Genomic DNA, 18681 nt, shown 5'->3' with positions numbered 1-18681 from the left:
CACGTGTACATATGCACTGCACTAGAGCGCTGGTACTGTAAAGCATGTTACACACAAACTGTGAAAGCATTCAAGGATACACTCTGAAGTCACAAGTCTCAGTCACCACAAGCATCCACATCACGCTATTTAGCTCAAACTGAGCATGTGTTCTGCCTTTGGGCTTCTGTTTGAAGGCAGAAACTGACTCTCTCAGACTGTTACAAATCCTTTTACAGATTTTCAGCAGACAGACTTTTGTGGTCAGATCAGCTAGTTCATTTTTGTGTGCCATAATTTCACAGTATCACTGTTTGGAAAGGACTTTTATGATCATCAAGACCAACCATTATCTAACTCTGCCAGGGCCACTACTACACCATATCCTTGAGCACCACACCTAAACAGCTTTTAAATACACCCAGGTATGGCAATTCAACCACTTCCCAGGGCAGACTGTTCCAGTCTTTGATAACCCTTTCAGTATAGATATTTTTCCTAATGTCCAACCTAAAGCTCCCCTGGTGTAATGTGATGTGTTTTTCTCCTATCAGTTGTGACTTGTAAGAACAGACCAACCCACCTCACTACAACCACCTCCCTTCAGGTAGATGTAGAGAGTGACAGGATTTCCCCTCAGCCTCCTTTTCTTCAGATTAAATGACCTCAGCCTCCTTAGCCACTCCTCATAAGACTTACTTTCACCAGATCTGCTGCCCTTCTTCAGACATGCTCCAGTGCCTCAATTCCTCTCTTACACTGCAGCACTCAAACCTGAACACAATACTCAAGGTGCAGCATCACCAGTACAATGGGACAATCACCTCTTTCTCCTGCTAGATACACTATTCCTGATACAGGCCAGGTTGCTTTTTGCCACCTTGGCCAACTGAGCACATCACTGGCTCATGTTCAGCCAGCTGTTAGGCAGCACCCCCAGGTCCTCTTCTATGGAGCAGCTTCCCAGCTACTCTGCTCCAAAGCCTACAGTGCTGCATGGAGTTGTTGTCATGCAAGTACAGGACCTGGCACTTGGCCTTGTTGAAGGCCATATGGTTGGCCTCAGCCCATAGACCCAGCCTGTCCAGGTCTTTCTAAAGAGTCTTCTGACCTTCCAGCAGATTGATACTCCCACCTAACTCGGTGCAAACATACAGAGGGTGCTCTCAATCTTCTCACTGCGATCATTAAACAGCAGTGGCCCAAGCACCGAGCAATTGTTTAGTGTAAATAAGTCCTCTTTCTCTCTCCTACTGTTTTGAAGGAACTTGTCAACAGCAATTAGAATCTCTACAGCCCATTTTTAACAAGACAACTTTTTGACTTCTTTCCATAAGAATAGGACAATGGAGGAAGGATCCTCTCACCAGTGCAGTTGCTTCAGCATGCATCTGATCACAGATGGGCAGAAATACGTGCAATGCTTCAGGGAACATCCCTTCAGTAGTTTGTACTCTAGCATGTTTTAACTAACAAATGAGAAAACACCAGAACACCACAGGCAAGTACTCAACTCTACTCCAACAACCACAAGAAATCGGTTTATGAATAATAAACTGCTTGGCACATGTGCAGCAAGTTCCACACTTAACTGCATTTCTGCAATGCATGCCTATAGGTAATCTTTTTTTTTCCTCTGAAAAGCTACACCAGCTGAAGGGTTGTGTCAGGCTAACCTTTTTTGCATATATGGTATCTCCCCCCAGATAGGAAATTTCAAAGTGAGGTTTAAAGATGTTCCACAAGACAATTTCTGAATATGTTGACTATATCATTATGGCACCTTAATGAGGTAGAATATCATGTTCCTGACTTCAGGCTTCTTACAGGAATCCAAGCATTGCAAGAAAAATTAATGAGGAGTGGTGATAACACATAGCAAATATCCTGGCAGCATCAAGCCGAGGGGAATAGTTAAGTGATGTGGATAGCTGATGAAACCTCTCAGGTTATTAAATTTGTTCATATCCATGGCAGTTTTGAACAGAGTGGAAGGAATGCAAAATGTGTCTCTCAACTTGGTTTTTGGGTGCTATTGCTTGCAGTTAAGCACTGACAGCAATGGCAAAAGCAAAGGCAGAAGGAATTCCACTCCCCATTGTCAGCAGAATTCAACATCAAAACTAACAGCTTACTGCTTAAAACTCAGCAAATTACATTGGGATGGAGATGTTCATTTAGGTTCAACGTGCTTTGTGTCAAAGTATTTCAATCTAATTTGACAGTAGCATAATCACTACACCCTCAGCCCCTTTTCACTGACTGTAGCTGTAGCCTCCAAACAAAACCCAGCAGGTCTCTGGCTCGCATCCTAACAGACAGTGGCAGCATTCTGTTCCTCCTGGGATATGCACAGTATCTTGGATGACTTTGGCTAAGCTGGACAGGCAAAACATCTCTATGGAGTTATGGTGGGGTTAGTTGTGGTTTGTTTTTTCTTAATAGATTAAAAATGTTTATTTGTTTTGGTTTGTCTATTTGTGGGTGGTTGGGTTTTTTTAACAGAATTCAGATACTTTTCAGGCCAGGAGGAACACCTCAGTTTTTGCTAATGTAACCTCAGAAGAATCACCAGTGGGGAAGCAACTGCAGGAGTGTTAATGGCAAACAAAAGTGGTTTTCTCAGACAATCACATGTTTTTGCAAGGCATGCACACAGAAGTGGGTGAGGCAAAGTGAATGGTGTCAGTGAAGAGCTCAGTTGTGTTTCATCTCACAAAACAGGCAAATGAGCTCTGCCAGCAGAGGGGCACAGGTGCTCTATACCCATCAAAACAGCTCCTGTATGTGCACACTCTCAGACATGTTTTCCTCATGAAACATCAGGAGTAGGGCAAGGTGCATGCCATGCCATGCTAAGGATTCACTGGTGGATCAGCTGTTCAAAATCACAGTGCATTTCAGGTGAATTTCTGCATCACAAACAGCATTTCAAGCTAAAAGATTTCCCATGCTTCAATTATTAGGTAATGCTGCTGCAAAAGTTCCAAAAGAAAGCCAATAGTACTTTACATGAGAAATAAAACTCCATTGTGACTGAAAATAACATAATGGTTTTTATCAGAAAACATGCTCTAGTAATAGAAGAGACTTTTTACATACATGCAGCAGTCTCTATGCTTCAAGACACTCATAGGAATAATTCCTACTTTCTCTTATCTAGTCTTTAAGGGCAAGTTTAGCATTAGTTTTTTCCACAAAACTTCAGCACTTCACTCTGAAAACACTCTCACTGATGGGCACTGGCATCCATCACAAGCAGAGCGGTCATTTACATGGAAGAGTGCTTAGCTGAATTCAAAAGGACTGAAAAAGAGAAGCATACTGCATAACTAACAATCATTTTGCTCCTGCTGATACCAGACTCTTCTGAAAAATTATGTGATCTACTTATGTGTACCTGAAGCACCTTGGCCAAATACCTGTCAGAGAAACCACTATATGATTCTCTAGGATTCCACGACCTGATGCTTAGACAAAAAAACCCACAATTAATTTCATACCTCTCACTTTTTTTGTCACAGAGTTTTTCCTACAATGGCCCATGGCATTCCTGAACGAGTTACTCATTCCCACTTTCAGACTAGAATGCAGCACACTCAGCAGAACATTCTCAATGAAAGGAGAACGGAAACTCTCACCTGGACACGGATTGTGGATGCACCCTTATGAACAGCAACTTGGTTTCTAAGAACTTCTGCTATTTGGACAGCTCTGGTGATAATGATATTCATAAAACATGATGCAAAGCATCAAAGACAGGATCAGCAACAAAATCTATGCTCCTCACGCAATGCTGTGAACGTCACACCAGCGAGTACATTTCGGCAGAGAACAGGTGACACACACAAAAGACAGTATGGATTTACACACACCTGACTGTTTGAGATATGCTGCTACACATTAGTACAAATGCTGAAGGAATTATGCCATCTTTAGAGAGTTTGTTCCAAATTCAGTTTTAGCTTCTTGAGAAAATGGTAGCATGAAACACACAATGTAAATTTATACTGAACGTGAGAAGGTGCTACAGGGCCATGTGGTGACAGTTAAGTAGCTTTGATGATTCTCTCAGAAACAACCCATCTCTTGAGCCCTGCCAAAGACAATGTGCATGTCTGAAATCTCACATTCAGAGCTACCAAAGCCATATCCTGCATTGGAGGCAAGCACAAACACACGTGCCTGTTGAGGCTGCCAAGCACCCACACCATAAGCAGGATTGTTTCCCTGCCTAAAGCATAACAAGTGCTCCTGCAAAAGTAAACAAACTGCTTTCACAAAAACAGCATCTGTGTAGACATACATTTCACTGCTTGACAGAGAATGATAACACAAAGAAATCAGCACTGGTAAAGAGGACAGTCTGCCATTTGCAAGACTGAATGGATTATCTGAGGTGAAATGACACCAGTGCTATCACCCAGCCTTACTGCTACTTCCAGGCCATCCTTGCAAGATGTGATGCTAGCGTAATTTGGTGCTGTTTAATACACAATCTTCCTTCTTCCAAAAATATCAACAGCAAGATTTTCACCAAAACATAACTTAAGAGTGTTTTCATTTCCACTAGCCTTTCCTCACATTTCCCTCATTCTTTATTTCTTCCTTCAGCTACAGCAGCAGACTGTGCATTATCTTTTCCCATGCATGGCTTGATGAGGATTTCCATCGACAGGAGACCAGCTTCCCTTCTTCTGCTGGCCACGCTCATGCATGCACCAGTGCAACTGGGAGGACAGCACAGGAATTTTTTGGTTTGTTTTTGCAGCTACGCATATCAGAGAAAGTGATCCAGCAATAAAACACAACCCAGGGAAAACAAAAGGTAGTGTAACCCAGATCTGCTCACACGTCCAGTTTATCATACAGGCTAAGTCGGTATAAAGCTGAGAGACAGCTTAAATGCTTGCTCTACAGAAACGACTCTCCAAATCTGCCTACTGAAATGTACCAGTAGAAACAGTGAGTTGTAGAGGGACTCATGAAATCAGTCTTGTTGTCAGCTCAGTATCACCTGAAATGAAACGTGCAGATTACCAGGGACCTGCGCAGGAGTTTGCGCAGGATTCCTATCTTTTGCATCCTAACCTGGACACCTGACTTTAAGCTCTTTGGCTACTGGAGAAAGGAGAGGAGGGAAAAATCTCCACAGCTAGTCCCTGAGACTGCTGAAAACAACCTCTGTTCCTTTCCTCATTTAATTCTGCTTTTAAGAGTCCAATGTAAAATGCCCCTGAAAAGCCAGAGTCACCAGCAATAAGTTTGCATATTTAATTCCACTAGGTTGTAGCAGGTCACACTACTATGAAAAGCATTGGTGTTATCTAGCTAAAATTGGATACCTTAAGTGAATGTCTGTCAGTGCAGTACCCTCTTGTCCTGGAGTCCTGTACCCCTAAATTCCTCTCCTGCCCGGACTTCGGGGGGAAAGGGGAAAAGCCGCCTGGTTTCCCCCCCCCTCGCCTGCCCTGCAGCCGTGAAGGGGGCGGGGACTGCCCCGTGAGTTCCCGCGCTGGAGCCAGGCTGGGATTGGCCGTGCGCTTTCGCGCCTAAGGTGTGGTAACTCTGCCCTTTGTCTAGCCAAGGTTATAAATATTGGAGGTCTTCCCGCCTTTGGGGTTCCCGCTTTGGAGTTTGCCCGTGTTGGACGTATGTCTCTGCCTGAGTTCGTTCACTCCCTTGTGCCTGGACTGCAGAGAGACTAAGGACTTGCTTTGGTGTTAGGCACACACCTTTGTCTGCCTAACGACCCTTAACGACTCCTGCAGCCGCTGGAGGAGGAAGACAGACCGCACGAGCCAGCCTGAGTGAGTTATTTGGCTTAGCTTAATTTAGTAAGAAACCGCTATTAATTAATAGCTGAGGCCTTTTCCAAAAACTGACTTCCAAATATATATAGTCAGATTATTAATGGTATCCTTGTAGAATTCTCATGCAACTCAACCTGTTTATCAAACGAAATTAATCTTTGTATATATAGTTGTGGGGGCGGGTTTTGTAAAAATAAAAAATATCTATTTTTGATAAATTTTCGACTCGGCCACGAATTAATCTTGCTCTCCGCAACACCTCTCAAAGGATCTCTTCACAGTTATACACCATAACTATTTAAAACTACCTTAGTCTTTGAGAAAACTTAGGATTCTGCTGAAAAACCAGAGAATATACAAATGCATTATTCACTTGCAACTTAGACTTCTAATACTTCAGGTTCTTTAAACATTCACGTTAGTCTGCCTATTTTAAACTATGAGTTCACTAGCTTAATTATGAGGTCACAACCTCTGTGTTTATTGTTGCCAAGATGCTTGTGTTCTAACAAAAAGTCTTAAAATACCTTAAAACTAAAGGCAGTGGCATCTAAAAACCAAACAAACCAAAACAAATTTAACTTTTGCATTCACTGGAAGCAATAATAAGTCACTGGTTGGATAAGTGAAACAGCATGTAGACATCACTCACTCGTTCCTCTTCTTGGGGAGGCTGCCAAAGGAAAACACATGATGGGGGTACAGCTGAGGGTACTGTGTGGGGTGACAGAGTGCAGTGCTAAGCCAATAGCTGACTCTGCACATTCAAACTTCTAGTTTTCCCCCTGGATAAAACAAAACCACGTTTATTAAAGTATCTGTATATTCTGGTTCCAGAAGATCTACATCTGGACAAAAGGACTCCCAAGACTTTAGCACTCTTCTTCCTTTGTTGGCACAAGAGTTTGTTTTTCAATTTGTGGGAACGCACGAGATGTCAAGTTAAACAATCTGTGCATCAACACCTAAGTCTGTGGCTTTAGAGATTTATTTTCCATTTCCCCAACTTTGAAACCCCAGCTGCACTTAAGAAGCTTGCTTCATGAGAAGAATAGGAAAAGAATGAAAATGAACACAGAAGTGCAGTGCTATCAAGAGCCTGCATCCACAAAGAAAAAAGAGACAGAATGGAAGAAAAATTGCTTCCAACCCTAGGATACCCAATGCAGTGAAAGAAATGTCCAGAGTACACTGAAATCTCTTTGATGGGAGCAGGAGAAGGCATTGGTGCAGCCCCGTGGAGTTCTTTAATGTGGCTGCACTGCTAAATAGCTTCCTAGCAGTAGGGTGTGGGAAAAGCCTAAAGACTACATGGCCCAGAGGGCAGCAAAGCCTGCATTCCAAGATGAGAAATGATCTCCATCATTTATGAGGAGAAGTTTCAGTAAGGAGCAGATGTAATTTTATTTATCTGTACTCCACTGGTGCTTAAGGATCCATACACGACTGAACTCCCATGCTGTACGAACAACACCACAGAAACTATTTGCCTCCTAGCAAAAGAACACAGGTATGTTTGGCTACCATGAGAGTAGGCACACGAGGGATGACTTACATGCCTTAATGGCACAATGGTACTAGTGGAGGAAATCAGCAATACGCCTGACCTCTCACCCTTCAGTCACACTGGGATTGGAAAGATGATCAGTTTACAAAGGAAGAGAAAAACTTTGCCTTCGGTCATTCTCCTGGAGGTCAGTGTCCTCAAAACCAGGCCCCATGATCCCTTCTTGATTCTGCTTTCCTCTTTGAGCCACTGCCTCCCTCCAGCTTTCTCCTTGGTTAGTGATAATCAGTCTCTTCCCACTTTGGTTAATTGCAGCTCATTCCTAGTATCTGAGACTGGGCAGTGAATGGAAAAGAAGATGATGCATAGAGAACTGCTGCTGGCAGAGTCTTCTCTGTTTTGATGCTACTCTTAGGCCCTTCTGAGTGACTTACTGTCTCTGACAACTGAAGCTAAAACTGGAAAAAATGAGCAAAGTGGTAGCTCACACCATACTACCATAGCACAACAGAGGCAGGGACATCCAGAACTGTGGGCTCAGATGCTTCAGATCTGTCCAGGTTATTATCATGCTCCCAGCAAGGAAAGAAAATACCATTGGCTGGTAACTGCTTGGATGCCTTCTTGAGAAGTATTGCTACTCAACCTCACTCCGAGTGGATGGCTGCAAGCTGAGAAAGGTCTCCTTTGCTCTGCTTGCTGGGCTGGCAATTCACTGCACTCTGCCAAAATATTTGTGTAATCAACTTGCACAGTACAACCTGGAAATACTGTGAGTTTTCTTGGTGTCACCTAAAGGCAGAGCACAGGCAAAACCAGGCATCGTCTGGTAAATGTGAAAGACTGGAACAACTCCTCCTCCTCCCTTCCTTTTGTGACCTTTATACATTCTTCAGTTTAGTTTTCCAGTGCAGCCTAAATCAGGGGGTTTGAGGCTTTTCAATCTGTCAGGTTACTATGTCAGTCTTTTAAGCAGACAATGCAGATTAACTGGTGAGATATGCTGACCTTCCCCGAGTCGTACAGCTGACCTCCTCTCTTCTATCTCTTGGAGTGGAAGCTCACTGCGCTCCAGCTGCCTTGCAGAATAGAGCAATAAAGCCTAATGACTGCTGTCATTCCGACCTATGTTTCTTCCCACAGGTTGAGGAGGGCAGCTGCAAGTCAAGGGAGAGCTCCTCGTAGGCTGAGAGAGACAAGGATAGTGAAAGAAGGCAGGTTACTCAATAGGTATGCACTAGTGGGGAACTATATTTCTCTCCTTTCAAGAATAAGCAACAAAGGCAGAGAAATTTGGGAATGGGATGTTGTCTTGGTTCTAGTTTAAATTTCCTAGAGACTCAAACATAGTTAATAGAACCAGTAAAAATTAACCTTTCCCTCTTCCCCCTTTTTTGCAAAGAATTAGATGTAGAGAGGAAAAGGTAAAACACACCCAAATAAACAGCCTCACTTTGATTTGGAAGTTAAAATGGAAAACTTTAACAATAAATAAAAGGTATTTGAGGTAGTAGGGGAGTTATAAAAGGGGTATAGGGAAGGGAAAACAAGATACAAAATATATATAGATACAACCAGATTGATGGCAATGGGCTTGTCCACCCCATGGAACGATGGCCAAGAGCAGCAGAAACAGGAGGGTGATGCTGGCAGTCAGGGAGGTAGGGAAAGAGAGCAACAATCAGGCAGTTCCTCTGTTTTTACAGGGGGCTAGACAGGCGGTGGGAGTGGGCTAACCACTACACCTGGAGTAAGGTTCAGGCCCACCTCCGGGGAGGAGTCAGGAGGACCTGGGGGCAAGTTCAAGACACCACCCCCACCCCCAATGAGGGTTAACCCTTTACAGATGTGTATGTTTCCATCCTCTCCTATCGTCCCCCTAGTTATCTAAACTTACTTTTACTGGGTCAGTCAACTTTATTTTGAGTAATAGCTTTCTGCTGCAGCTTAAAGACCCATACTTTGAGAAAAGAGAACCCAGAAGGGAAGTCAATAGTGATAAGAGTTGATATTTTGATATTTTCCATATGTAGCAAGACTGTATGTAAAAAAACCAAACCCACAACATAGACTATTTCACAGAGAGTTCAGGAGACTTTTAAAATACTCAGCAGGAATCCAAATCAGCAATTAAATATCAGAGGTTAGTGTGCAGTGGGGGAAAAAGCCATCTTAGAACCATGTACTACTATAGTATTTATGTCTGTATGACAGTGCAGCTAGGTTATAAACTTTGGAGCCTATCCTATGAACCCCCACCACCCAGCACAATTCCTAACACAGTAAGCATTTAACGGTACACTGCATCTATTCATGTCCTTTTCTTGCACATCTAAATTGGTAACAGCGCTGGCGTTACTTTTCAGAGGTCACTTCTGATAGCTTCTTATATTTGATCTATGAAATAGTGCTGGCACACGTATCCACTCCCAAAATCATATATGCAGCTATTCTTCACAGTGCCCTCAAAATATTCTTGAGGCTTATTCTCTTCTCATTTCAACTCCTAGAAACAGTCATTTGTCCAACACAAAATGTCATAGAAATCTTATTCTCTTCTCATTTCAACTCCTAGAAACAGTCATTTGTCTAACACAAAATGTCATAGAAATCTTTGCTAGAATCAAGTATTAAAAAAGAGGAAGGAAAAAACAATGCAAGGATCAGCTACTGGGGTGAAAACAAAAGCTTGTCTGCTTAGAGAAATAAAGAGAACCTGAAAAGCAGTCTAAAAATGGAGTTGAACACTGCATCATGCAGAGATACTTAAGAAAGTTTAAAGAGGCTGACTGAGATGCTTCAAGGACATTAGCACAGTCTTCTAATTAGATTAGCTTGCTATGATCCTCAATAGATCTGCTCAGCTGAGCCTCAGTGTCACTGGAGGAGACAGTAGAAATGCATAAATATATCTCAAGATTCAGAAAAAACATAGCTAACTCTCAATTTTTTTCAACTGTAGTTGACAGATCTAGAAAAGACTTTCTTGTTCTCACATTATACACCTTTGCAAACCCCTTTCAAGGAAGCCTTTGTTTTCAGATATACATTTGGAAATCACATTCAATGCTGCAGACATGCACACCACTTGGAGAAAACCCAGGGAGAGCCCAACTGATCCAGACTATCTTCTAACGAGATGCCTAAATCTATAGTAATAACATAGATTGCTGCAAACTGTGGTCTAACTACTGAAAAAGAATCTAAATCAGTTTAACATACAGAGATTTTTCTTTCTAACCAAACTTAAAGACATTGAACGAACTTGTCATGTCTACAGTGGTTCATACTGTTGGTTGCTGTTCTAATTATAGGAAAATTTGGAAGCAAATTCTGATTACATTTTACAAAATGAGGAAAATAAGAGGCACAGACATTGAAGGACTAAAGGGAGATAAGGGAATAGTAATTTCACAAAGACAGACAGAAATGTAAATGAAGTGCAGAATATTTTCCCCTTTGATCTTCCAAAGGGGAAAGAAAACAAAAGAAAACCCCAAAACCCACCCCAAAGAATCCCAAAACACCCCCCAACTCTGCAAACCTTGTCAAACTTGAGGCAACAAGGGCTTAATAGTATGCAAGTAAGTGGGCAGTCACTGGAAAGGTGAGGGATGGAGCTACATCCTTTTGCTTCAAACTCCTTTAGGGACAATGACAGGGAGAAAGAATCTGTCCAAATCCCAACTTACTACCTCTTCTGTCTCTTGATTTTGTTGTAGTTATGTCAGTCCTCAAAACTGCTACCTCAAAAAAAAACTGTTACAAGCTTAATTAATATCTGGGCAGGCTCATTTGGAAGAGGTGGCTTTCCTTCACTTCTCTAGAAGCACAGTGACCAAATGACCAACCATATCATACAAGTGACAGCATCACTGTTGCAGTCTCCTTACTTCCAACCGCTTCAACCTCCCATCCTTTGTACAGTAAGAATGAAACAGAAGCCTGAACTTCATGCTTTGCTGTTTTTGTTGGTCTGAATTTACTTGTTTTACAGCATTTAAAAATATCTCTGCATGTTCTCATAAAATCCCTTCAACATATTTTTGAAGCTTGCATTATATTATGGGACACTAAGTTCTTGTAAAGGTGTGATTCACTCCCTCTGTGCTTCAGATTGTGCTGCTCACGCAACTCAGCACAGAAAGACATGCCTGGGAAAAATATTAAAGGTAGAAATCAGTCACATTTTCTTCCTTCAGAGTCCACATCTACCAATCCTTCCTATTCATTCACGACACAAGAACGTACAGTACACAGAATAAGCAACATCAGAGTCCAGTAGTCAAAATTAACGGCGGTGGAGCCTGAATGAGCAAGTCATGGAATTGCCTTAGCAACACCTGCCTGAGTAATGGCAGCAAATGGACATCCTGAAGTAGATGCCGTCACAGCTGAGGTTGGGAGTAAAGCAGACCAGATGCTATGGGAGCAACACCAGCTCTGGGATCACCATGATGACACACAGGACCTAAATCCCAGTGTCCCCTGGTCCCCATCATGGGTGGTCTGGAGGTACCTTTCACCCACATTCTTGTCCTGGGTGTGTCCAGAAATCTCCAGTTCCCCCTTTCCAATGCCCCCTCATGCCCCATAGCTGGTTTGGAGGTACCAGCTCAATCTCTTCCCTGCTGACCTCTCAGGTTAAGAGCACCTGGCCCACCCCCAGGACTGCAAACACTAATGCAATTTCTCTGCGACAGAAGTGTTCTATGGGAAAAAAATTGTTACATGGATTTCTGAATTATTTTATGTTCCCATGTTATTATGCAAAACCCATAAAATGACATTCTTAGTTTCCAGAGTATCTCACGAGAGACAAACTCAGAAAGGCAGAGGTATGGCTTGCTTTTTGGCTGTAAAAATGTTCCATGGCCAACCACCATGAAGAGATACCGCAGCACTTACACTCCCAAGGTAGCTCCATCTAGTCTGTGAAATCAGTGGTTAAAGCTAATAGGAGTCAACTGAATCTCTGACACTGGGGAAAACAGTTGGAGAGGTGGAAAGAGGAAACAGAATGGGTGCAAAAGATATGAGGTACATAACAGAGAGGAGTGTGAAATGCAACAGCAGGATGTATTAACCTCAGCTGAACCTCTTTTCTGAAAAAGAAGACTCAAAGCAGTAGCTTTCAGCCATTTAAAAGAGTGGCTGAGGAGCTGCTGTTAAAAATAGCATTGGAGCATTTTCTAGGGAAATCTAAGCAGCACTGCCTGCTGGGACACAGGGTGTGAAATTTCACGAGCCTTTCTTTGGTGCCAGAGAAGTCTACTTTGCTGCCCAAACTTTAACCTACCTGCATTTGGATAGTCAGAAAGGTCCTGAGAAATCATTTGTACAAACTTCTCAGAAGTATGTCCCTGCCAAATGTTCTGTTTGTGTGGCAGTACACTAGCAAAGTGCTTTTATGTGCCAGATCATCCCTTCCTTGCAAGTTACTCTTCAGAATGGCTCAAGACACTGCAATATTACTTTGCAGACAACTGCAACAACAACATCTCCAAAACGCAGAAAAAGAGTCACCAGCTCTGGCAGACACAGGATTGAAACTTGGACCACATTATCCTTTATTAGGTTAGCTGGGTAATGGCTAAGCAAATTAAACAGAAAACGCAAGCAAGCATCAGAGAAATAATGAATGACAGATTGAGGAACCTAATTAGAGAAAATTAGAGGACACTGAATTGTCAATTTCCTAAAACCATCCAAAGGGAAGGATAAGACCCTTATCCTTGGTGTGAAATGCACTGAGGTGGGTCAATGAGGAAATTTTCATCAGAAAACTGCAAATGAAAGGGGGTGGCTGCACAGGACTTGCTACTGGGTGTAGGAAGAAGAGCATTTTAGAACTGTATAAAAGTTAGGGTGGGATTTCTTAAGGGGGTTGTGGGAACTTGCAAAGATTGTGAGGGAATATTTAGTGGAAGGACCAAAGATGGGGTAAGGGAATAATCAAAGTGGATTGGAGAGGAACTGTTGCAGGGAAAAAAAGGGAAAAGAGAAAGATGGGGCCAGTTGAGTATAAAGGTGTCTGGCAGTAGCTAGTCTGAGTGGCTTCTCTGTGCTGGAGGACCACACGTCCACCCTCTGTTCTCATTAATCTGATTTCTGACTGCCTTTTTTACAGGTGTGCTCTCTTACGTCAGATCAGTACATATGAATACTAGAGAGCAGGAGGAGAAGTCTGAGTGTCAGCAGCTGGAGTGAGCCACAAAACTTCCAGGGCTTGTGGACCCTGCTACAAGTTACTGGGCAGGGAACAAGCACTCAGAGGTGCTTCTGAAGAGACTGAGAAGGCAGCAGTGGCACTGACTGGCTATACCATGTGTCCTGCATTGCACTCCAACCCCAGCCAGCAGGAGAAAAGTACTGACACAGCTATGCTGCTCATGTCAGTCTTACGGCTATGAGATGTGAGTGCTGGCAGAGGCAGCATTCTCTCTGCGTTCAGCTCTGGCTTGACAGACACGAGCATGCACATGCTGCCTCCAACATTCTTCTCGTGCAGAGTGATGCTTCAGGGAGGCACAGCTCGACTGTGGGACAGTAACTATGTTTCATTTTAGCTGACTGTTAGGACAAATATGACGGAGACCTTTGAGGAACTCTCCAACAGTAATCTGTGAGTTGTTACAAACAAAGACATTTACATTAAACAAGACAGAACCAGGAACATCACCCAATGCACTAAGTAACAAGCATTACTAGCATGTATCCTCCTCCTCTGACGAATCGTGCCATGGACTGATTGTTCCTTTCAGCTTTTGTGACTTTTTAAGCCACTTCTGGGTATGTTAGGTAGTTCTGTTGCAATATTCTTGGTTAAATCTAGCACTGATGCAGCACACGTTCATAAAAAAAATTAAAATGTAAATCTTACCTCCAAGCTGTAGAGATATTTGAAACTGTTTTCCTGACTGGCTGCCTTTTCAACAGCTTGAGCTAATTTTACCGCTCCGCTACCACCAGCTGACCAGTGATCGCAAGGTACAGCATCAAATGCTCCAGACTGCTTTGCAATCTTGCATACCAGATCAATCTCAGCAGGAGAGTCAGTTCTGCCAAACAAACAAACAATTCTGTCTCATTATTTTGTTTAATTAATCCTCTTTTATAACAGTACATACTTAGCCTTACTAAACCATCAGCAGTTATAAAGTAAGTCTCTACAGAAATTGTGCCATACAGTACAGATAAATGCATTATGTATATGTATTTATACACTCCAAGAACACCTTTTCTAATTGTTATAGCTAATGAACATGGAAGCTTAGGAGTTCCACGACAGTGTATAATCTTATAGTAGTTTTAAAACCTTGAGAACAACATAACACCTTAAAGATCTTTATATTCATGATGGAAAAAAACCCTTTAACAGCTTCTTTTCTTCATGCCAAACCTGATTAACCAGAAAACCCCAAACATGCAAGAGGAAAAGTGTGAAATTTGACCAGCAGATTTGCTCCCAAGAGCAAGGAAACAATGGGCTTACTTGAAGATGTTTAGAGCAACCACAACAGGAACTCCGAAGAGCTGAGTAATTTGAATTTGTTTCTGTAGATTACAGCAGCCATCTGCTACCAGCTGGAGGTTCTGTGTAATTAAATACAAATGAAGGGAAATGGTAAGATACATTGAGTCTTCTCTAGCTAAAGAACTTTCCATTACTTAAACTCAGCATACACAATGCTGGTCAGGGGGTTGGAACACCTCTGCTATGATGACAGGCTGAGGAAGCTGGGGTTATTCAGCTTGGAGAAGAGAAGGCTTCGGAGAGACCTAATAGCAGCCTTCCAGTACCTGAAAGGGGCCTACAAGAAGGATGGAGAGAGACTGTTTACAAAAGTCTGTGGTGACAGGACAAGGGGCAATGGCTTCAAACTAGAGAAGAGCAGATTTAGATTGGATGTTAGGAACAAGTTCTTTACTAAGAGTGTGGTGGAACACTGGAACAGGTTGCCCAGAGAGGTGGCTGGGGCCCCTTCCCTGGAGATTTTCATGGTCAGGCTTAACAGGGCTCTAGGCAACATGATCTAGTCAAGGATGTCACTGCTGACTGCAGGGAAGGTTGAACTAGACGACCTTTGGAGGTCCCTTGCAGCCCAAACCATTCTATGATTACATGACAGCTGTAGACAAATAAAATGCTTCCAAAGAAATATATTTTGCACTTATCTATTTCAGTTAATAAGTAACTGGAGTATTTCAGTAAGTAAGCAGTGTCCAGATTTGTACATGAATGCATTGCTCTCTCCTGGGACACAAGAAGACAGCACAGTTGGTGACTGGCTGCCTGCTGAGACTGTGAAAAGGCTGCCAGCCTCGTTTGCAAACTATAGGAGAGGTGTGGGGTTTGACATACAGATGTGTTAGGATGCATAATCTATGTAGGAATATATAACCTAGGTAATAGCCCATTACTGGATGTCTATCTTTTTACATCACCCATTGTAGGCCTTAGTTGAAACAACTCATACATCCTTAGCCTAGTAACAGCAAAAGAACAGCATTTGTCTTCAGTGAAAAGACAAAGAAAACAAACTTGTAGAATTTGCTCCTGTTTGAAGAGTGACAACAAACACCAGACAGAGAGCACAAACAGATGAAATCTGTTGTTTAATAATTTAAGCTATCACTGATTTCAGGCAGTGTCTTTGACTCTTGCACCACTCTGCTCTTTTGCTTCTGCAAATGCCTGTATGATGGACTGGAATGAAGACCTGATCAGTCTAAAAACTTAGTGGTTCTGGAAGACCTACTAAAAAAAAAGTTACTTTTCAGCTGAGTTCCTCAGTACAACCTACTGTGCAGCCACACAGAAAGCACACACAAGAGGTGTAACACTCAGTGGCTGGGGGAAGATGAAATAGCTTTACTCGTTGGCAATGGCTGTTAAAGGTGTTCACTGAATGCCAGCATTAGAGTGTGCAGTTGTCGCACCTGAGGCTGCACATTATCCATCCAGAGGAATAAGAAGTTCTGATTCTCTGTATACCACTTTATCTCTTACAACAAAAAGGTCTAAAATTTCATAGTAGCTTCTCTTACCTCTTCTGTGTATTCTTTCTTCAAGGGGACACCGGCAGTTACCTGAAATAATATCCAAAGTCATCACTGACCATAATCCTGAATGGTGAGAGGTGCATTTTTGCTTGTTTTCTATACTGCCAGACAGCACATATGAAGTTGCACAGCATTACAGCTTGACTGCAGCTTCTGTTTTATTCCATGTTACACCAGTACATGGAGACTTGCAACACTTCCTATTATATTTGGCTAGCAAGACACAAGTGGTAACTCAGCAATTAGTTGTAACACGTCTATTAATGAGGATTTAATTGAATCCCATTTTACATGCCTAACAACATACAAGCATAAAGGCAAACACTTAAAGAGCATCATCAGAGTACTATATTAAGTCTCCATGGATTAGAAGTGGACTAACATGATAGCAAGTTATATAGTTATGGGAATCTGAAAGATGGAAAAACAACAGCTCACACACATGCATTCCAAACTTCTGTGGCTGCAAACACAGATCCAGTATTTTCACCCCAGGAGATTGTTTTCCTGCCAGCATCACTCTGATGAAAGTGTTTCTAGGAGTTAGGTGTCCCTCTGCTTGGTTAGAAGAATCCAATCTGATTGAGCGAATGAGGTGTACGTCTGCAGTTTGTAATCTGCACCAGTGTCTTTGTAGCTTAAGCAGCACAAACTGCTACAATGGTGACTTTTGGTATACCAGGAGAACACTTGCAAAATTTTATCAGTTGCCCAGCATCCTTGAGGAAATTGACCCAAGCAGATTAAAAAAGAACAGAAAGTGTTCTCATCATCGAGGTGAAAGAAATCTCAAAACCTTCACTAACAGTGTTCTCCACTCGCATACTGCAACCTGAACTCTTTTTGGTGGTCCTCAGCTGCCACCTTTTCCAGCCTGTGACTACTCCAGAGCACTTAAAAAGCCTATTTCAGAAGGCAGGGAAAAGAATTCATATACACATCACAGTGTTTTTTTTCTCATGCAAACAAGCTTTGCAAGATTTAGTACTTCTTCAGAGCTGTTTCATCCCTTTCCTTTCACTTGTGCCTTTCCAATTCCACATTATCTTTGGAAATAACATCTATATAATGAGATAACTCAGGAAGGATTTCTAAACACAGCCCCAAAGATTACCCCCAGTATTTCTGATCCAAGATATTTTACTTATTTCAATTATTATCAATGATTTTATTTTCCAAGAAAGGTGCAAAAACTTACATTTGGCCCACCTCCATGCATCTTCAAAGCCCTCACTGTAGCAACAAGTACAACCACACTGGGAACTAAGCCAGAGGCTCTGCATTTGATGTTGAAGAATTTCTCCATCCCAATGTCAGCACCAAAGCCAGCTTCAGTTACTGTTAAACATTAAAAAAAACCAAACCAAACCACATAAAACATGCTTTTTCACACAGGGGAATATTTCTACTTTAGCACATAGTGCACTTAAATATACACCAATATCCAGTTTTCAAACAGAGGTCTGTTTGCATTACTGAGACTGATTAAAATCTATTCCCAGCTCAGGAATATATTTTTATTCTCGATATGTACAATACAGTATCAGAAGTAGTCACATCAGGGGAAAAAATAAGAAATACAAATTAGCTTGAATCAATCACAGTCTCTGTAAAACACCTAAGTCTCTAAGATAGATGTTTCTGTGCAACTGTATTTATTTTAAACGTTTGCAAATTCTTTCACATATAACACTTCTCTACACTGTTACTCCTTACTTGATTTCACTAAAGATAAGATGTGCTTTCATCACAACTACTGGACTTAGGTTCACAGAGCTCTGGCAATCTCTTGCTTTTGTGGAGAGGATGTTTAATAATAAACACAAAACAGCAGTTACAGTCATGTTTTAGTTTTGAAGATACTCTAAAACAGTGAATTCTATAAGGGGATTTCACATCAAAGAAGTAAGGCATGAATGTAACATGACTCAGGAGAAATATCTGTGCAGAATTAGGATCCTGGCAAAGTATTTTTAGTGCAGCTACAAATAAAAGAGAAGATAATCTGTACTAAGTGATATCAGTCTCTTCAGAGCTGACTTGCTCTAATCTGTCAAACATCAATTATTTCATTTGCATCTTTTGAGATCCAAATACATTAGACTAATGCAAGCACCCAGCAACTAAAAAATTCACAGCCAAATCCATGTTGGCTGCAAGTTTGCTCATGCAGCTATTTCCCACTGGACTGAAGAATTTGGTTCAGCGTGTACCCCTGGAGGATGTGAAAGGACTTTCAGCCAGACAAGTCAGGGTGGGAAAGAAGCTTGCTCCTGAGGCATCTGGACGCAACTCCCAACAGGGCTGGCAACATGC

At 42.1% G+C, this 18681-nt stretch overlaps 1 protein-coding gene across 8 annotated transcripts in view; it reads right to left on the bottom strand.

Annotated features, from left to right (window-relative positions):
- Positions 1–18681, bottom strand: part of MTHFD1L (methylenetetrahydrofolate dehydrogenase (NADP+ dependent) 1 like) — a 214957-nt gene that overhangs the window by 89645 nt on the left and 106631 nt on the right. For 6 of the 8 annotated variants that reach the window (XM_064169396.1, XM_064169395.1, XM_064169399.1 and 3 more), the window contains 4 exons: positions 17564–17703; positions 16351–16392; positions 14795–14895; positions 14183–14360 (listed from right to left, as the gene is read on the bottom strand). In XM_064169396.1, coding sequence (XP_064025466.1) covers positions 14183–14360; positions 14795–14895; positions 16351–16392; positions 17564–17703 — 461 coding nt within the window. Of the gene's footprint in view, positions 1–6950; positions 8486–14182; positions 14361–14794; positions 14896–16350; positions 16393–17563; positions 17704–18681 lie in introns of those variants that run through there. The other 2 variants (XR_010307993.1, XM_064169397.1) reach the window with 2 other exon arrangements.

Source organism: Pogoniulus pusillus, chromosome 31, assembly GCF_015220805.1.
Source record: "Pogoniulus pusillus isolate bPogPus1 chromosome 31, bPogPus1.pri, whole genome shotgun sequence".
Classification (NCBI taxonomy): Eukaryota; Metazoa; Chordata; class Aves; order Piciformes; family Lybiidae; genus Pogoniulus; species Pogoniulus pusillus.
This window is presented reverse-complemented; position numbering and strand designations above follow the sequence as displayed.